A 17,707-nucleotide genomic window follows, 5' to 3' on the forward strand; every position below is an offset into this window, starting at 1 on the left:
GAGTGGTGGAAATATGTAGTCAGTAGCACATGGAGCACAGGAGCTCTTGGCTACAGGTTTGAGCGGTTAACATGTGCCAGACTCTCCTTCTAGGTTTGTGGCAGACTGAGGAGGGGAAGAAGCACTGAACAAGCAGCAAAATTTACAAAGACTAGTGGCACCTTCTAGAGAGTTGGAGAAGTTTCAGCTTCAAGTGTGCAGTCCTCAGGAAGCATATGAAGGCAGACTATGAATGTGTAGTCCACCTGCAGTATAGAGTCCAGAGGGCTGTGATCAGTGGCACAGAGTCCAGTTGGAGGCCTGTATCTAGCAGTATTCCCCGGGAGTTGGTGCTGGGTCCAGTCTTGTTCAACGTCTTCATCAATGGCCTTGATGAGAGGATAGTGTCCACCGTCAGCAGATGTGCTGATAATAGAAAGCTGAGAGGAATGGCTGGCACCCTGAAGGCTGTGCTGCTGCTCTGTGAGACCCAGACAGACTGAAGAGCTGGGAAGATAGGAACCAGATGAGGTTTAACAGAAGCAAGTGTAGAGTCTTGTGCCTGGCGAGGAATAACCTCATGAACCAGTACAGGCTGGGGGATGACCTGCTGGAGACGAGCTCTGCAGAGAGGGACCTGGTGAACAACAGGTTGGCCATTATCCAGCAGTGTGCCCTGGTGGCCAGGAATGCCAATGGCACCCTGGGGCACATTTAAAAGGATGTGGCCAGCAGGTCAAGGGAGGTGATGCTCCCCATCTACTCTGCACAGGAGCAGGCTGCCCAGAGGCATTGTGAAGTCTCCTTCTCTGGAGATACTCAAAACCCATCTGAATGCTGACTTTTGCAATCTGGTTGAGGCAGCCTGCTTTGGCAGAGGGATTGGAGCAGATGATCTCTAGAGGTTCCTTCCAGCCCCTATAATTCTGTGAGGGGAAAAAAAAAAGGCTAAGCAGGACATGGACTGCAGTGGAAAGATACTTGACATTGCCTTGTCCCTTATTACCTACAAATGTAGATTATATTAGACCCAACCTTTTGTAGTACAGTGTCAGCTTTTACATGCTACTCATTGATGCTGTATTCATAAATACAGCTCCTAAATGGTATGAGAAGTAGTAGATCGGTTCTGTTCCTGTTTTAGTTTATCTCCAATTATCATCACCATTAAAGCTTCGGAACTTACAGCTCTTTCCTACATATTTAGGGTATATTGTCAAATGTCATTTTTGAATGTGTACCAAATTTTTTCCGGAACCTCTGGGAGAGTATTGATTGCTACAGTCTTCCTGTCTTGAAGGTAGTTAAATGAATAATTTCAGGCATCTCAGAGAGTGGCAACCTCTTGGTCTGTGTTGAACCTTGTTCGTGGTTAAACAATGCCTTTTTCAAGTACATTTGTTCTTCTTATACATTGTCCAAATCTTTCATCGGGAACTGCAGTCTGACCAGTTCTTGCAATAGAAGGTGACCCCTTGACTTCAGTCATAAGTTTCTGTTTTCCTTTGCTTTGCCAATTGTGCAAAATGTAGCCAGTGCGTTTACTGTTACTCTGACAATTTGAGTTTTAAGCTGGAGATCTTCATGTTCAGCCTTTTCTTGTCTTGAAGAGCATTTAACGTTGGCTCCTAAATCCTGAGTCTTCTTCTGTCTCACCACCTTCACAGCCCACATCCCCTTCAGTTCACTAGGAAAAAAAATAATCTCGTTTTCTCCTAGTCATCTGTTCGACAGCTGCTCTGTAGCAACTTGTGAATATAAATCTTTTTTTACAGTAACGGGGGAGTATGCAAATCTTAATTCAGAAAAGAGTTAGCTCTAAGTACGCAGGAAAAAACTCTGTTTGAGTGGCCTGTTGAATCAGACTCAATAAAATACTGGGCTTTCTTTGATACCTAGGAGAGCTCCGAAGGCTTGTTAAGCTCATTGGGATGAAGTGGATAGTTGAGATTCTAGGGACTGGAAATGGAGGTCTTTGGTGGCAGGACTTGCTGTAGTCATATTTTTGCAATGAGATACATTTCTCAGAAAAATGGGAGAGGCATCTGTAGAGAGAGAATTTCTTGCATCTATGTCTGGTTTCATTCTTCTATTATTATTTGTTGTGTGTATCATATTCAGCTGTTATTAGGTAAGCCACATGCCCTGTACAAGGCTGTCTGGTCATTGTCCAGCTCTGGAGAGGTCTGCAGGTGCTGAGTTCAGTCATTTCGACATAATTTTCTCTTGGCACAGTGACATAAAGCCAACATTTGGAGAACTGAGCATATCTAGTGTTGAAAAATCCTTACGCTGAGAGGTGTATTGCAGTGTGATCGGTGATTCTGGTGAAGTTTACCTGTCCTTTCTGCCTCTGGGGTCCTAGATCTGTTGTAGACATCAGACCCTGATGATACAGAAGAATAAGGGTGTTGCAGTGTTTGCTTCACGTTTCAGGGTTTCTCTGGTACAATAACTGCTGGCACAGTTAAGCAGTTATTTCCATTGGACTTGACTTCCAGGGGCTTACAGATTTGTTATATGTTGGCTGTACAGTGTGGGTTGGGATGCTGAGGGCCGAGTTGTCTTACACTGCTAAAGAGTCTCTTCCTCTTTGATATTAGAATACGCAGCAATGTTTTTCTGAATATCTGGTCTTATAGTCTCTGTAGAAATCTCTATTTCGTGTAACAGAGTTGTCTGCAGGTAAAAAAATCATGTGCTTATCCTACTTTTTATAGGCAGTACCCACCGTGTTATGTAATAAATTGGCATATAACTAGATTGATACATTTGCGGAAACTTGTGAGAAGATTTTCTGGAGTGCCAGTCCACTTTTTTAGCATATCCTCAGCACCAGCTGGCAGCTCTTTTCATTCCCTAGCAACTGGCTTGATTTCAGTACTGACTTGATGAGAAGAGGAATTGATGTTTTAAATGAAACCAAAGATCTCCCTTATGTTTTTAGATCTCAACCTTTCTACAGACAGTGGAGGTGTTGTGGCACAACCCATCCATGGATTAACAATTTGTTCTTTTCTTGACCTTTCTGTGGTCTGCATATTCATAAAATCATAGAATCATTTTAATTGCAAGTGACCATTAAAGATCATCTACTCCAACTCCTCTGCAATGAGCAGGGACGCCTACAGCTACATCAGGTTGCTCAGAGCCCCATTCAGCCTTACCTTCCATTTCTCCAACATTGGGGCATCCACCACCTCTCTGGGCAGTGTGTTCTACTGCCTCATCATCCTTATTGTAATAAATGTCTTCCTTATATCCAACTAAATCTTCCCTCTATAGGTTTGAAAATAGTTTCCCTTGTCCTATTGCAGCAGATCATGCTGAAGACTCTGTCCCCTTCATTTTATGTCCCCCTCTTTAGGTACTAAAAGCCTGCTATCAGGTCTCCCTGGAGCCTTCTGTTGTCCAGGCTGAGCAGCCTCAGATCTCTCAGCCTGTCCTTATAGGAGAGGTTCCATCCCTTACATCATTTTTGTGGTCCTCCTCTGGACACGCTCCAGCAGGTCTGTGTCTGTCCTGCAATGAGGTCTCCACACATCTGGATTCAGTACTTCAGGTGAGGCCTCACCAGCACAGAGCAGAGGGGCAGGATCCCCACTTGACATGCTGACCATACTACATTTGATGCAGCCCAGGGTATGGTTGGCTTTTTGGGCTACGAGGGCACATTGTGGGCTCATGTCCAGCTTGTCTCTTACCAGGTCCTTTTTGGCAAGGCTTTGCTTCATCCTTACATCATGTAGCTTGCATTGATAGTGGGGATTGCTGAAAATCTTGTCACTGCCCCCTTCATCAAAGCAGAGTCTAATTGACACGTTCTGGAGAAGCTCTGTGTTTTTAAGAGAGAACAGGAAAGCATCTGGCAATGGACTGCTGTGACTCTTCTGGATGGACGACTACTTCAGTGGCTTTGGATTGCTGGGTTTGAATTAGAATCAGCGTATGAGAGAGTGACTAATTTTGCAGTTATTTCTCTGGGTATTTGCAGCCAAGAGCAGTAACATATGCTTGAAAAAGTGCATAGCAGGAACAATGTCTACTGCAATCTGGATTTGCTTTTTTCAGAAGAAGTGAGGCTTACTGCCTCACTGGCTGTCTACCATTCATTGTTGTACCTGGTTCCTGCTGAAAGGTTTCCCAAATGATGTAAAAACTGGTGCATCTTCACTTGTTTAAAGCTGTTCCATTGCTTCCTGGGACTTGTACTTTGGATAATCCTTTGGCAGACTTGTCAAGCTTGAGAGACTAAAACGTGAAACAAAAATAAGACCTTTTGCCAGGAAATTTTCTGGTCTTGAATTTGGAGCAAGGCTGCCTTTTCTTGAGGGCTGGTTAAGCACTATCTGAACAAAAAACTGGCTGGAAGTCAGGTGGTACAGATAGCCACAGTTTTAGCTGTGATGTGGATTGTACTATTAACCTACCTTCCAGAGTACAAAGCTTATCGATTAGTGAGCTTATCGTTGTTGGGACTTGCATGGCTGGTGTAATCTTCATTGCATACAGTACCTCCTTTTGGTCTTTGTTACTTGCTCAGGGAACTGGAAATGGAAGGTTGCTGAAAAGCAGTGTCCAAGAGTTTAGACCAAACTGAGATCTTGCATAGAAGGGGTCATCAGGACTTGACTGTTGAGCTGGTTAGGTAAGCTATTAGCATTTGCCATAACTTGTAGTAGCTTTGAGTTAATAAAAATATCAGGTTTTGGCTCGGTTGGATTGAAGATTTTTAATCTTCGCTATTCTTGTTCATCTCTTTAGTCTGTTTCTAGATACAGAGCTGTAGCGGTCTGTGACAGTACTAGTTACTTACCAAGTGGATGCAGTCAGCAGGACACAGGAGCCTACTTAGGTTTCAGTTTTGTACAAGGAGAGGAGATCTGTTAGTGACTGAAGTGTAGCACTGGCAGCAGATTCATTAACATGCACCTGCTCTTTTGCAGATTCAGAATCTGAAAAATCATTAAGCGGGTTTGAAACTACAACAGCGTACTCACTAGAAGACAGCATGGATTCCAAAGATACAATAACTTCAAGCATGTCTGAAGAAAAGGTTTGCGACAGTGGAGAGTCGATGTCTAACGGAATCAAAAAACACAGGTAGGATATTGCCTGTTCTTAAGGTATTATAGCATACATGAAAGGCGAGTGAAAGACATCCGGGATCTCTGAAAAACATAATTTGTGGAAAACTTCTAAAACTTTGCTAGGGATGATTGAGAAGTCATTGTTCTAAGACTTTATGAAGAGTGTCTTTCCAAGCCCAGTGTTTTTCTTTGTAGCTTATTTTTTGGGGATCTAGTCTGAATAAGTAAAGATAAAATATAATGTGCTATGTAAAAAATGAATAGATCTTATTGAGGTGCGTGTGGATTTTAATTCCTTCGTGCATCTTTAATGATCTATGCCACTTTAATTTCCAGTCACTCGATCCTTCTGTTGGTATTAGGAATGAATGAAAAATATTTCTAGCCGGTTATCAGAAACTTAAATGTGAACAAAAGGAGTCTTATTCTAAAAGTCTCATCCATGTTTTATGTGCTTATTTTGTGTTGTCAACTGATCCATTTTTGTTTGTTTCCTTGCCTGTAAAGGAGGACAATAGGTCTAGAGTTAATGAGCTGTAATAGACACCATGATTCTCAAGTTTCAGCGGAGGGCAATATAATGTTTGTGCTGCAGATGAAGTCAAGCTTCAGTATGTTTCAAAAAGATTAATTTGGAAGTGTTTTGAACCTGTCAAACGATGATGAGGACACCGGATCTCTGTAAAAAACAGGGAATTAAAGTTTAATTTTAGAGAAACAAAGACGTGCTTTAATTACTTGGTATCGTAAGCAGTTGAACTGCGTGACTGTTGGAGCATGTGGGAATGTCAGAGACTTGGTGTCTCAAGGTTCAACCTCTGAATCTACGTCCCTCTTGTACCAGGCAGACTAAGGCATATAAGGTCTTGGGTGGAGTAACAGGGTGGTTGGGAAAGATAACGTAAAGCAGCTGACTGAGCATACTGCTTTCTGCTGTTGTGTCGTTAGGGTGTTGTTTATGGCCTTGATTAGGTGCCTTTCCTAGTCAGGAGAGGCATTCTGGGGTGGGGAAGCACCAGGTGAACTCAATCTATTGTATTGCACTCACTGCCTTTGAAAGTGTGAGGAGGTCGGAGGCGATTTGTGATCAACATAAAAGCAGTGCATGTTGGCGTGTTTTCTGAGGAGTTTTTAAAGCAACTGATAACTTGGTATGAAAGGATGTCGGGATCTGCTTGCTGTGTCTGCAGTTCTGAATTCAGAACCGTCATCTAGCTGGAGTTCCTGGCTCCAATTTGTGCCTGTTTTGGTTTGGGAGTCAATTTACAGTGCATTTGGTCAAATATGCATCATCTGTGATGCCTCCTTAGCTACTTTGTGCCATGTAAAGTGAAGAGAGCAGAATGTTTTGCCAGCACCTGCTTCCAGTGTTATACATTTAACTCTTTTCATTTAACTTCCTTTTGTTAATTGCTTGGAAGCAAGTTGCTTGGAGGCTTGATAAAAATCTTTTGCCTGAAGTCCTTGTACTTTCCAGTAGTTCATCAGATGAATAGAGGAGCTGCAGCTGAGTTGCATGTACAAGTACCCAACACTGCTAACCTGACTGTATAAATACAACAGTTTTCCTACCTTCATATAGAAAACTTGAGCTGTAGTCCACCTCTCTCTGCTTGAGTGGTGTGGGCTTTGTGCAGGGAGTTGGAAGCTGCTTTTTCTCGATTGGCTGTTGTTTTGGAGATGTAGGAATAAATCCATTGGATTCATAAAATTATAGAATGGCTTAAGTTGGAAGGGACCTCAAAGCACACACAGTCCCACCCCGTGCCATGGGCAGGGCTGTCCCCAACCTGGCTGTTAGGATGTGCAGATGGATGAAGCCATCGCTTTTGCATGTATTGCTAAAATGCTATTGGTGGCAGTTACAACCTGACTTTCATCAGGCTATTTAGCTATTAAACTTCCTAGGCGAGTAATAGCCAATGAAATTTAAAATACCAAGGCCTAGCTCTGACTCACAATTTGCTATCTAGGTCAGGTCTTATCAGAATAGCTTGTGTGCTATTGATTAATCATAGAGTATCTGCGGTCGTGTTGATTATATGCTTTGTAGCTTTAGATTGATTTGGGAATGGACTCCATAGTTTCTGAAAACTTAATGGGAGAGAGTTTGAGTGGTAGAAGTTCACTACTTTAAATAGCTTTGGAATAATCTAAGCCAAGCATAAAAAACAAACCAACAGCAACAACAAACAAAGAAACAGCCAAGCAACAAACACCCTCACACAGAAACGTTCTGTAGTACCCATCACTGTGTGATATCCATTTATTACTGTTTTTCCCACTTACTGCTGGGTTTCAACAGTCAGTTTTCCCTTTGGGGAACCTTTCAGAACCTTTCATTTGTGTTTGTGCTCTGCTCTTTGCGAGCAGTCAGGTTGTTCAGGCAGGTTTGCATGAAGGCAAGCTGAACAGGCCTTGCTCAGACCATATGTCTCCTTCCCAGCAAGATTCTTGTAGTAGTTAATCTGCTAAAGGTAATGCTTTGAACAAGTACTTTTTATCTGTTCTACTGCAAAGAAATTCCCGCAGCTGTTTTTGTCGCTTACAGCTAAAAGTAACTTCCTGAGCTGTTTCTGAAACTGACATCTGGAAGGAAATCTTTGCATTCACAAACCTTTCCCTTAATCACAGGGACTGGGTCAAGGTTAGTAGGCCTCAAGTCTTGGCTGCCTGTCATTTTTGCACGTGTCCTTACTTGCCCCCAGAAGCTGCCTTGGAGGATTAAAAGTGTTCTGTTGCTTCAGTACACGTGTGCTACAAGGAGGAAAGAGTTGAATATCACAAGCTTGCGCTGTTACACTCACTCATAGAAAGAAATGTGGACAAATGGCTTAAACTTGAACGCCAGCTTCCAAGCAGTTAAACAAATTGAGTGGATGATGTGTTAGCTTCAACAAAAATGTGAATTGCATGAAGCATTAATGGGACATTAGTGTTTGATGTGCAGAAGGGCTTGCTTAAAAATTATCTGCTCTACTACCCTCCTTCTTTATCAGATACACGGGGAGATTAAGTAAAAGACTACAAATGAAAATACGACTGAATGCTTGGTGGACACTGTCCTCTCCTGGACATTTGTATCAAAGTATCCACTGTTATTCAAGATTCTCTATTTCAATCCACGTACTGACTTCTTTCATATAGGGAATGGATGATACTGGGTTGATTAATTAAAGCAAATCCTCCTGTCAACTTATGCTCTCTGCCACAGTCAGTTTAGGCTGTTAACAAGTAAGAGGAAACATAGTTTAGTGCCTTGAGTTCAGGCACAGGTTTGATTTTTTTTGATAGAGCTGAAGAATCAGCTTTGGTAAAGGTGTTTTTTCAACAAGTAAGTATGGGTGGTAACACAGCATATAGGGCTCCTGAAACAAACAGCCTATATTGGCAGAATTGGCTAATCTTTGAAATTAAATAGCTTGTTAGATTGAGTGAGCTGTAGGTAATTCTTAGTTAACAAGGATTTTCCTCAGTACCAGCTTCACGGTCCAAACACTTGATTTTAGTGTTGCTGTAGCCAAAGGGATTTGATCTCTTTCTCTACACAAATGGCTTAATAGTTGAGCTGGTTGGTAGCAGCATGAAAACCAAATGAAATCTCTACTTGATTTCATTAACTCTGATAATTACAGCCTGTGTTGCACAGACTAAATGTGTAAGGCTCGTTCCTGAAGCTGCTTTTTCTGTTTGGGTTTTTGTTGGTGGCGGTTTTGTGGTTTCTTTCTTTCTTTCTTTCTACGGGTTGTTTATTTCCTGTGTTGTTGCTGTCATGTTTTGTTTTCGTTTTGTTTTCCCTGAGAGATTATTATAATGTGGGGCAACAAGTGCTCTTTGTGGTCACTCTGCAGGTGATTAGTAACATAAACCAAATAAATAGTGGTGTTATTTTCATGTATTTCTGTCCTGTATCTGTTTTCACATAGTGAACATACCTACAGTGTCTTTCATAAAGAGAGATTCTCTTTCATTGCTTTTATACAGAATGAAGGGAATGTTTCAGAAACTATTTTTGTAAAAAAACAACAACAAACCAACGTTGATTCGTGTGCAGGTGAAACAGTTCACAGGCTTCAAAGTAGGACTGTTGTTTCCCCTTTTCTTTGTGGTGAGGGTGACGGAGCACTGGAACAGGCTGCCCAGGGAGGTGGTGGAGTCTCCTTCTCTGGAGATATTCAAGACCCGCCTGGACGCCTACCTGTGTGACGTGGTGTAGGGAGCCTGCTTTGGCAGGGGGGTTGGACTCGATGATCTCTAGAGGTCCCTTCCAACCCCTACAATTCTGTGATAATTTTACGTATATTGATTTAAAGCAAATAAAACTAAAACGAAACAAAGTTTAGTTTAAATGAGCTTATGAACATTAAAACTGAAGTGAGATTGGTATTTGCAATGAAAGCTCCCCTGCACTTTACATAACTTGGTAATGGTGGTTTGGCTTTACAGTTTACAGGGTGGTTTGGAAAACTCTTACTTTCCTTGGAAAGTGTTTGGGTTTATCCATCATTGTTAGTAATGGAAAGCTTATGTTATTAATTCTCTTTCTTCCTCATTTCTTTCTACAGAACAAGCTTGCCATCTCCAATGTTCTCTAGAAATGACTTCAGTATCTGGAGTATCTTAAGAAAATGCATTGGAATGGTAAGTAATCAGAAAGCTGTGATAAACAATCTGATTCTAGAAGCATAGAATGATTTGGGTTGGAAGGCACCTTTAAGATCATCTCATTCCAACCCCCTGCTATAGGCAGGGACACCCCCCTCTAGACCAGGTTGCTCACAGCCCCATCCAGCCTGGCCTTGAGTGCTTCCAGAAAGGGGTCAAATGTTACTATTGACAGAATCATAGAACTGCTCAGGTTGGGAAAGACTTTCAAGATCAACAAGGCCAATCTCAACCTACCTATACTACCCTAATTCTAACAACCCAGCATTTTACTGTTTCATTTGATGCCTAAATGAGAATGTGTTGGGGAGAAGGATTTGTTTGTTGGTTGTTGTTTTTCCCCCCACTTGTGCTTTGTTTACTTTTGTAACTAGGGAAGGTAAGACTTTAATTTAACCCTTGAAGTGCTTTGTGGTAGTAGTGTTGGGGTTTTTTTGTTTATTTGCTTTTGGTTTTGTTTTTTCACTTTTAAGGATATATATATATATATATACTTTGCTCTTCTCCCTGTCCCCTTCATACTCCAGCTTCCCCCCCTGTTAGTAGTGTTACTGGCCAGATGGTGGGCAGATCAGAGGTTGGCTGATTGGCACGTAATCTGCTTCCATCTAAGGGTGAATTGGAAAGAGGTCTTCTCTTCATTAGATCCTCCAATAGGCTGAAAGTACTTACTGATAAACTTACATCATCCTGTAACGGTAGCCTACCAAAAGTGTTTAGTTGCTTTCTCTTCTTTGTCTCCTGCTTTACTTAGGAACAGCACACAACACCAAGCAGTGAGAAATGGAAATGATAGGGAATGCTGTGTCAGCAGACCCAGGTCTCCTGAATTGTTATGAAGCATTTGAGATTTGTCACAGTGGCTCTAGCAGAGAAATATTATATCTCTAAAACACAAAGAACTGATTGAAGGCTTGACTTGCATAATGTGTAGAGGAAAAGAAGAATCCTGCTATTGTGATTAAGAACAGAGTTGTTTATTCCATACGTTGTCAGTGGCCATACTGTGCTTTTACTTTGCTACTGAAGGCAGCTTGAAAACTGATACTTCTGTTACAGAAACTTATTTATGTCAGAATACAGAATTCTTATGTTTTTTCCTGTGCTGCCACCCCTCTGTCATCTCCCCCTCCCCCCAGCCTTCTCATATGCCTACAGTAAAGATAATGTGTTTAAGGAATTAGGTGGCCTATATCTATTTTAAGAGTATATGTAACTTAGTCTTCAAAAGGGCCCTTAATACCGTATTGTTTAGTCTCACTTTCTTCACGTGTTTGTTAGTAGGAAGCTAGTCGTTAGATGTTTGGTTTTCTTTTTGTTGTAAAAGTTGCCTTATGTGTCAACACAGAAGGGCTTATCCAGATTATGAGGGATGTGGAGGGTTTGTTTCTTTTCAGCATTAGCAGTGCCAGGTCAAGCGCGTTGCATTAGCACTAAGAGCATCATTTAGTTTTGTAATAAGCCAATTAGGATTGGGTTACTTCTGGTCACTGTGTGGTCAGTGTATCTAATAGCTTGGTTTTTAACACGAGTTTCATTTGTGCATCAGGAATTGTCCAAGATCACAATGCCAGTTATATTCAACGAGCCACTGAGCTTCCTTCAGCGACTTACAGAATACATGGAGCACACATACCTCATCCACAAAGCCAGCTCTCTGTCTAGCACAACTGAGCGAATGCAGGTACTTGGGCTGCAATAATTTGAACACTTATTTTTATTTTCTTTTTGTATAGTTTGTCTTAGTATAAGAAGAACTGCTGTTATCAGCTGCGTGTCAGATTCTCTCACTTGTTCACCAGTTTTGCTTGTCTAGGGAAGCGTTTTGCTTTTCCTAAGGCTGACTTTTTTGAGCCTTTTGTTTAGAATCCTATTTATTTTCTTCCTTTGTAAATAGAACCTTCCTATACTACTTGAGAAGAAACATTCTGTGACGCTGTGACTGCTGTTATTGTTTGATAAAGACTAAAATCCAGGAGATTAACTGTGTACTCATATTCTTTGGAACAGTGTGTTGCTGCATTTGCTGTGTCTGCTGTAGCCTCGCAGTGGGAACGCACGGGGAAGCCGTTCAACCCATTGCTTGGAGAGACTTATGAATTGATCAGGTAACAAACGGGGGGAGGATGCACTGAAGATCAGAAGGTGGTGTTTGATGTATGAATGAATGTTTGATTAGATCAGTGAGGTGACTTGCATGCTGCTCCTTGGCTTGCAAGACGCTGTCTGATCTCATAGTTGCTAGAGGTGTTTGCATTATGTTGGTGTTCAGCCTCTGTAATGAGAAAGCACTGAAATTTTCGTCTCAGGAAAAGGTTATAAAAATTGCTAGCAAAGGCAAGTTTTGATTCCCTTTTTATATACAAATGGTGACTTTCCACTGAAACTTTCTTAATGAAAAGATATGTATTAGATGTTAGAGTTGTCATGGTAATTATATGAGTGTCCGAGATGCAAATAAGCAATTCTAATCTACTATTCTGCAGCTGCATTAGGGTAAATTCTCCTCTCAAATAAATGACTATTTGGCCTGTGATTATGCAGATGTTTAAGGAAGAAGTTACTGTGAAAAGGAAACAGATTGACGTTGTTACACAATAGTCCCCAGTTACTTAGAATGAGGTTGTTATGCCTATGAGTTGATCATTTTGTATTACCTTAGAACTTTTACTGAGTTTTACATTGGGTACAGCAACTATACCTGAGTCCAGCTATCTGTTTCACTTGGGGAAAAGGACTGCAGCCTCACTGTACTTTAGGTGCATGCTTTCTCATCTTTATTTTGTATCTTCAGAACACTGATTTTTAGAAACTTCCTTTTGCAGAGATGATCTTGGATTTAGACTTCTTTCGGAGCAAGTCAGCCATCATCCACCAATCAGTGCTTTCTATGCTGAAGGTTTGAATAATGATTTTGTGTTTCATGGATCCATTTATCCTAAACTCAAATTCTGGGGCAAGAGTGTGGAAGCAGAACCAAAAGGCACAATGACTTTGGAGCTTCTTGAGTAAGTTGATGAATTATAATTGCATAGGTACCATGGCCACATCTATGATGATTAGTGGGCGTTAGAAGGCTCATGGCTTAGGAATGGGAATGTCTGATGCTCACATTTTGATGTCTGATGGCGGATTGCTTTGTAGGGTGGAGGGAATGAAGTAATGAAAGCAATTGACGTCATTTGGCTTAATAATCTGTGTGGTAATAGCGGTAATAGATGGTTCTTACATCTGTGTTCTGCAGGTGCCTGGACATCCAGTCCAAGACTAGCAAATTTGAGTCCTTTTCACTTTCCTAACATCATTCAGCATCCACAGGGACTGCACTGACGTTGCTGTTTTAAGGAATTGATAAAATCAGTAGCAATAGGTTAATGAAATTCCTACTTTGCCTGGCTTGTTGCCATGCCCATTTTAAGACTTGATGTGGGTGCTAGAAGATGGCTTGTTGCAGAAGTGACATTCAGTACAGAGATGCACTTATGGGCTTTTTTTTTTTGCCTCCCTCCCTTAGACACAACGAAGCCTACACATGGACAAATCCTACTTGCTGTGTGCATAACATTATCGTGGGCAAACTTTGGATTGAGCAGTATGGAAACGTGGAAATAACTAACCACAAGTAAGTTAAGAATGTGGGAGATTTCACTTGCTGTGAGTTGTAACAAGGAAAGTCATCCGCAAGTAATTAGTGCCTTCTTGTTCTGTCTGTAGAACTGGTGAGAAATGTGTGCTGAGTTTCAAGCCCTGTGGCCTGTTTGGGAAGGAGTTGCATAAAGTTGAAGGCTACATTCAGGACAAAAGGTAACAGATTCATTCCTAATAGGATACCAATTGCTGCCCTTTGTTTCTAGCAGTCATGCCAAGGGCATGAACTTGAAAGAGAGCGGGTTAGGAGTTGTGTAACACCAATAGTCCGGTTTGAAGAATGGCTCTCAAGAAAAGTTTCTCATTCAACTGTTTTTGTCTGTAATGAAATGAATCTCTTTTAGCTCCATTGCAAACACAGCCTTTTCTTATTTTCTGACAGCAAAAAGAAACTTTGTGCGCTGTACGGGAAGTGGACGGAGTGTTTGTACAGCGTTGACCCAGCTACTTTCGAAGCTTACAAAAAAAATGACAAGAAAAACACAGAAGAAAAGAAAAGCAGTAAACAGGTATTAGTTCTTTAAGAGGCTGGCACATCTTAGTCTGGGGAAAAGGAGGCTGAGGGGAGACCTTATCGCCCTCTTCCAGTACCTGAAAGTGCTTACAGTGAGAGTGGGGCAGGTCTCTTCTCACTGGTGACAAGTGACAGGACGAGGGGAAATGGCCTCAAGTTGCACCAGGGCAAGTTTAGGTTGGATGTTAGGAAGAACTTCTTTACAGAAAGGGTAGTTAGGTACTGGAATAGGCTCCCCAGGGAGGTGGTTGAATCGCCATCCCTGGTTGTGTTTAAGAGCCGTTTGGATGTGGTGCTCAGGGATGTGATTTAGCAGAGGGTTGTTAGAGTTAGGGTACTATGGTTAGGCTGCAGTTGGACTTGATACCTTCAAGGTCTTTTCCAACCTGGCTGATTCTATGATTCTATGATCTTCATAGGCATCACAGACCAACTCAGTGTTTTGGTAGTACTTAAGAGCATTAAGATTACTTTTCACTTATTCTATCTTTCCGGGTGGGATATAAAAACAGATTGAATGGATATTAGCATTAAGGGATAAAATGCTTCTGCTCTCAAGTATTTGGATTAAAGCTTCCCAGAGTTCCCTCACTACAGGGTTGTTCATTGATCTGCCTCTTTTGACCAAATCATATGGAAGAATTTGTGTTGGTTGGATCATGGTTCTGATCATGTACAGTAATGATTACATTTTAGTAGGAGGATTTGGACATGCAGAGGTGTAGAATAGACTGGCTTCTCATCTTGGCCCCATTTTTCAGCTTTTCCAAAGGATGTTTATACTTTTACGACGTTGTTCCAATCACAGTGAGTCTTTTTTCCCTCAGAGTTGCGTTAATTTTCTTCTGGGAGAAAAAATAAGAGTGTTCTTAATTGTTACAGATTTCTGGTAGCAGCGTGCTTTTTATTTGAGGTGAATGGCAATGTTGGCAGCATACAGTGTGATGAAGAATAACCCTTCATAGCTGCTTAAAACAGGGACTGATCCCCTTTGATGACTGAAGCCAGACTTTGTTGTTGGTTTTGGTGTTGCTCGTTTTAATGTAAAAACAAAGGGAGAACAGTTCTTCCTGTGCAGATTCAGATTGTTGCTGTGTCTGAGGTTGCTCCTGTGCCTGTCAGCAGGGGAGAGCTAAAGCACAGGGGATTACTGCTTCTCCTTGAGTCTGACCCAGTGAGCTCTAGGGAGAAAGGAGCAAAGAAAAACATAGCCAATGTCTTTGTTCAGTCCCTGCTTTGCGTGTTCCAACAAAGCTTAAGATGACCTTTGCTTTTAATTTCAAAACGAAGCACTCTGTTGTAACTTGAGCTTTATACGTGTTGTTCTGACTCTAGTAAAGCACCCTGTTTGTTTTTTTTTACTAATTTAAAAGAACTATTTCTGTATTTAAAAAGAAAAAAAAAAGCTTTGTAATGAACACCACGAAGCTTGGTCTCCTTTGAATGTGTGTTCCCACTCTGCCCCCTTGTGTTTAAGGAGTTGGCAGATGATAGTTGAATTTCTAGGTGATCCACTTCTCACGTGTCTGGATGTGTTTTCTCCCTTCGTGGTAATTACTGGTTACTGAAGTAGTTGTGCTTCTATCTGTCTTTAGAGGATCTGGGGGGACGTGAGCCCTTTTTCAAAGGGACCCAGGATTCCCTCTCAAAGCCCTTTGATTTTTATAGGGTTAGAACTACTGGAAATATGATTTTTGCATAGTAATATGGCGCTGGCACAGCTGCCTGGCGGGCTTTGTTTAGCTTCTGAACCTGGTGTGTGTGTAGCTCTGTGCTTTGCAACCTGTTTGTTAAAACAGCGCTGTAACCAAGTGCTCCGCGGTGAAACAGGATCCTTAATGCTACCTAACATGCTTAAGCATGTAACACATGAATCATCTCAGAGCACAGTTGAGTCCGGTCTGGGTACTGGATTTTTTCTGTACTACCACATCAGTGTATGACACAATCGCCAGAGAGCAAAGCTTATTAGCAGCAGGATTAAAGCTGTTGGTGTGCAGCCAGAGTATTTAAAGCATTATCAGCCTTTAAGTTGAGCTCTGTGCTCCAGTGATCTTTGAAATGTGCTGCTGCTGCTTTTAGCTGTGATAGTGACCTGAAGTTTTCTTGGGAGGGTATTATTCATCGTCTAGCAGGCTTTAGTTCAGTACTGTGGTGTAATCTCAGGTGGCTGAGTTAATGTCATTACATATAGAAGTGTTTGTGGTTAAATGGGACATCCTTCTGGTAGAGAAACTTACATTTCTTAACACATAAATATCCAGATCTTATCTACAATGAAACTGATGTGAGAAGCTTCTGGTACCCTTGGCTTGGGAGGGAGTACATGCTCTATTTGTAAATGCTGTTATCCTTCTCGATGAGCGTCTTTAAAAGTTTGTTGCTGACATTATTTCCTTGACCAAAATTAAATGTTATATAATCCCTTTTCTTTCTGTGCTGTTTTCAAGGTGAGCAGCACTGAGGAACCCGATGAGATGCCATTGCCAGATTCTGAGAGCGTGTACGTTATTCCTGGAAGTATTTTACTGTGGAAGATAACTCCAAGACCTCCAAATTCAGCGCAGGTCAGCCATGCTTACTGAAAAGTGCATGTTATATCCTGTTATTCTGCCTGGTCAACACATAACAAATCCATTTGTCCTCTTAATGGGTCTGGGTTTGCCTGTTTGCTGCAACAGCCTTCCCCACAGGCAGTTACTTAGTTAAATTTCCCTCCAGCATTGAATGCTTTGTGCAGCCAGTGGTGCTTCCCCACTTCCCTGCACTCTGTTCCCCACACAGAGGCATGAAGCTTTGCAAGAAAAAAACTCTTCTGAAAGGCTTCCTTAGAGGACAGACACTCTCTAGGAGATGCTTGCAAAGCCTGTTCAGCATAGGCTGCTGTGTGAAGGGCCATGAAGCCAGTGGGAAGAGAATGAGACGTGTTCTTGTACTAAAATAGACTTGGAACAAGTAAAGGTGCCCTCTGTAGGTTAATCAAAGGGGAAATCTCTCTTCGGAGACAGGGAAAATACCAGTAGGACTGGAAAAAGAAGATAAGAGAGAAATAGTGCACTGAGTAATTGGATGCTGTCCTGGTTAAACAGAAACACCAGGGATCAGCTACATTCTTCCTGACAGTGCAGTTTTGCTGGTATCTTGAGTATTCTTATCTCAAGTGACTAAATAATAAAAAAGCACTTGGGTGTTTGTTTTTAGACAGCTGCTTTCTTGTATATTAAGACCAGCAGCCAGAGGCTTTGTGAGAAAGTCACCTTTTTCTCTTTCACCTTTTCAGATGTACAATTTCACCAGCTTTGCTATGGCTTTGAATGAATTGGACAAAGAAATGGAAAGCGTCATTCCTAAAACTGACTGCCGGCTACGACCAGATATCAGAGCCATGGAAAATGGAGAAATAGGTAATCTTATTTCTTGTTAAAACTGAAGGACCAGGGAAAAAATGAAATGAATTCAACTTTTGAGTTGTTAGATGAACTGTTAGAATAAGTAGCTACCCATAAAGATACAAGATGGTATTTAATCCTTGTACTGCTTCTAGTAAAAGTTACGTCACCTCTTTCTTCTTCATGTACTTATGTCCTCCCGTACAAGCTGGAATCCTAAACCTTCTGCTGTTCTATTTTCTCTTTAGCTTTAGAACCTTTGCTATGCTCTGTGGTCCAGCTGTATAGCTGGAGGGTAAGAGGAAAGTCTTGGAGCATCAGAAGTATTTGTGATCTTGCCAGCTTCTGTTTTCATCAACCAAAGTGAAAAGAATATTTTGAAGTGACAATTCTGAGTAATGCAGCCAAGGCTACTTAAGTTA

General features: G+C 41.5%; 1 protein-coding gene across 10 annotated transcripts in view; it reads left to right on the top strand.

Moving 5' to 3' along the window:
- The window catches only part of OSBPL1A (oxysterol binding protein like 1A), a 69,030-nt gene that overhangs the window by 46,963 nt on the left and 4,360 nt on the right, over positions 1-17,707 (top strand). For 9 of the 10 annotated variants that reach the window (XM_085539566.1, XM_085539569.1, XM_085539568.1 and 6 more), the window contains 10 exons: positions 4,926-5,082; positions 9,635-9,710; positions 11,284-11,418; positions 11,745-11,842; positions 12,560-12,742; positions 13,249-13,356; positions 13,449-13,538; positions 13,765-13,891; positions 16,347-16,463; positions 17,177-17,300. In XM_085539566.1, the coding sequence (XP_085395692.1) occupies positions 4,926-5,082; positions 9,635-9,710; positions 11,284-11,418; positions 11,745-11,842; positions 12,560-12,742; positions 13,249-13,356; positions 13,449-13,538; positions 13,765-13,891; positions 16,347-16,463; positions 17,177-17,300 (1,215 nt within the window). Of the gene's footprint in view, positions 1-4,925; positions 5,083-7,620; positions 7,717-9,634; positions 9,711-11,283; positions 11,419-11,744; positions 11,843-12,559; positions 12,743-13,248; positions 13,357-13,448; positions 13,539-13,764; positions 13,892-16,346; positions 16,464-17,176; positions 17,301-17,707 lie in introns of all 10 variants that reach the window. The other variant, XR_014943389.1, reaches the window with a different exon arrangement.

The sequence above is a fragment of the Coturnix japonica genome, chromosome 2 (genome assembly GCF_054131305.1).
Source record: "Coturnix japonica strain WE chromosome 2, WE-NBRP24, whole genome shotgun sequence".
NCBI lineage: Eukaryota > Metazoa > Chordata > Aves > Galliformes > Phasianidae > Coturnix > Coturnix japonica.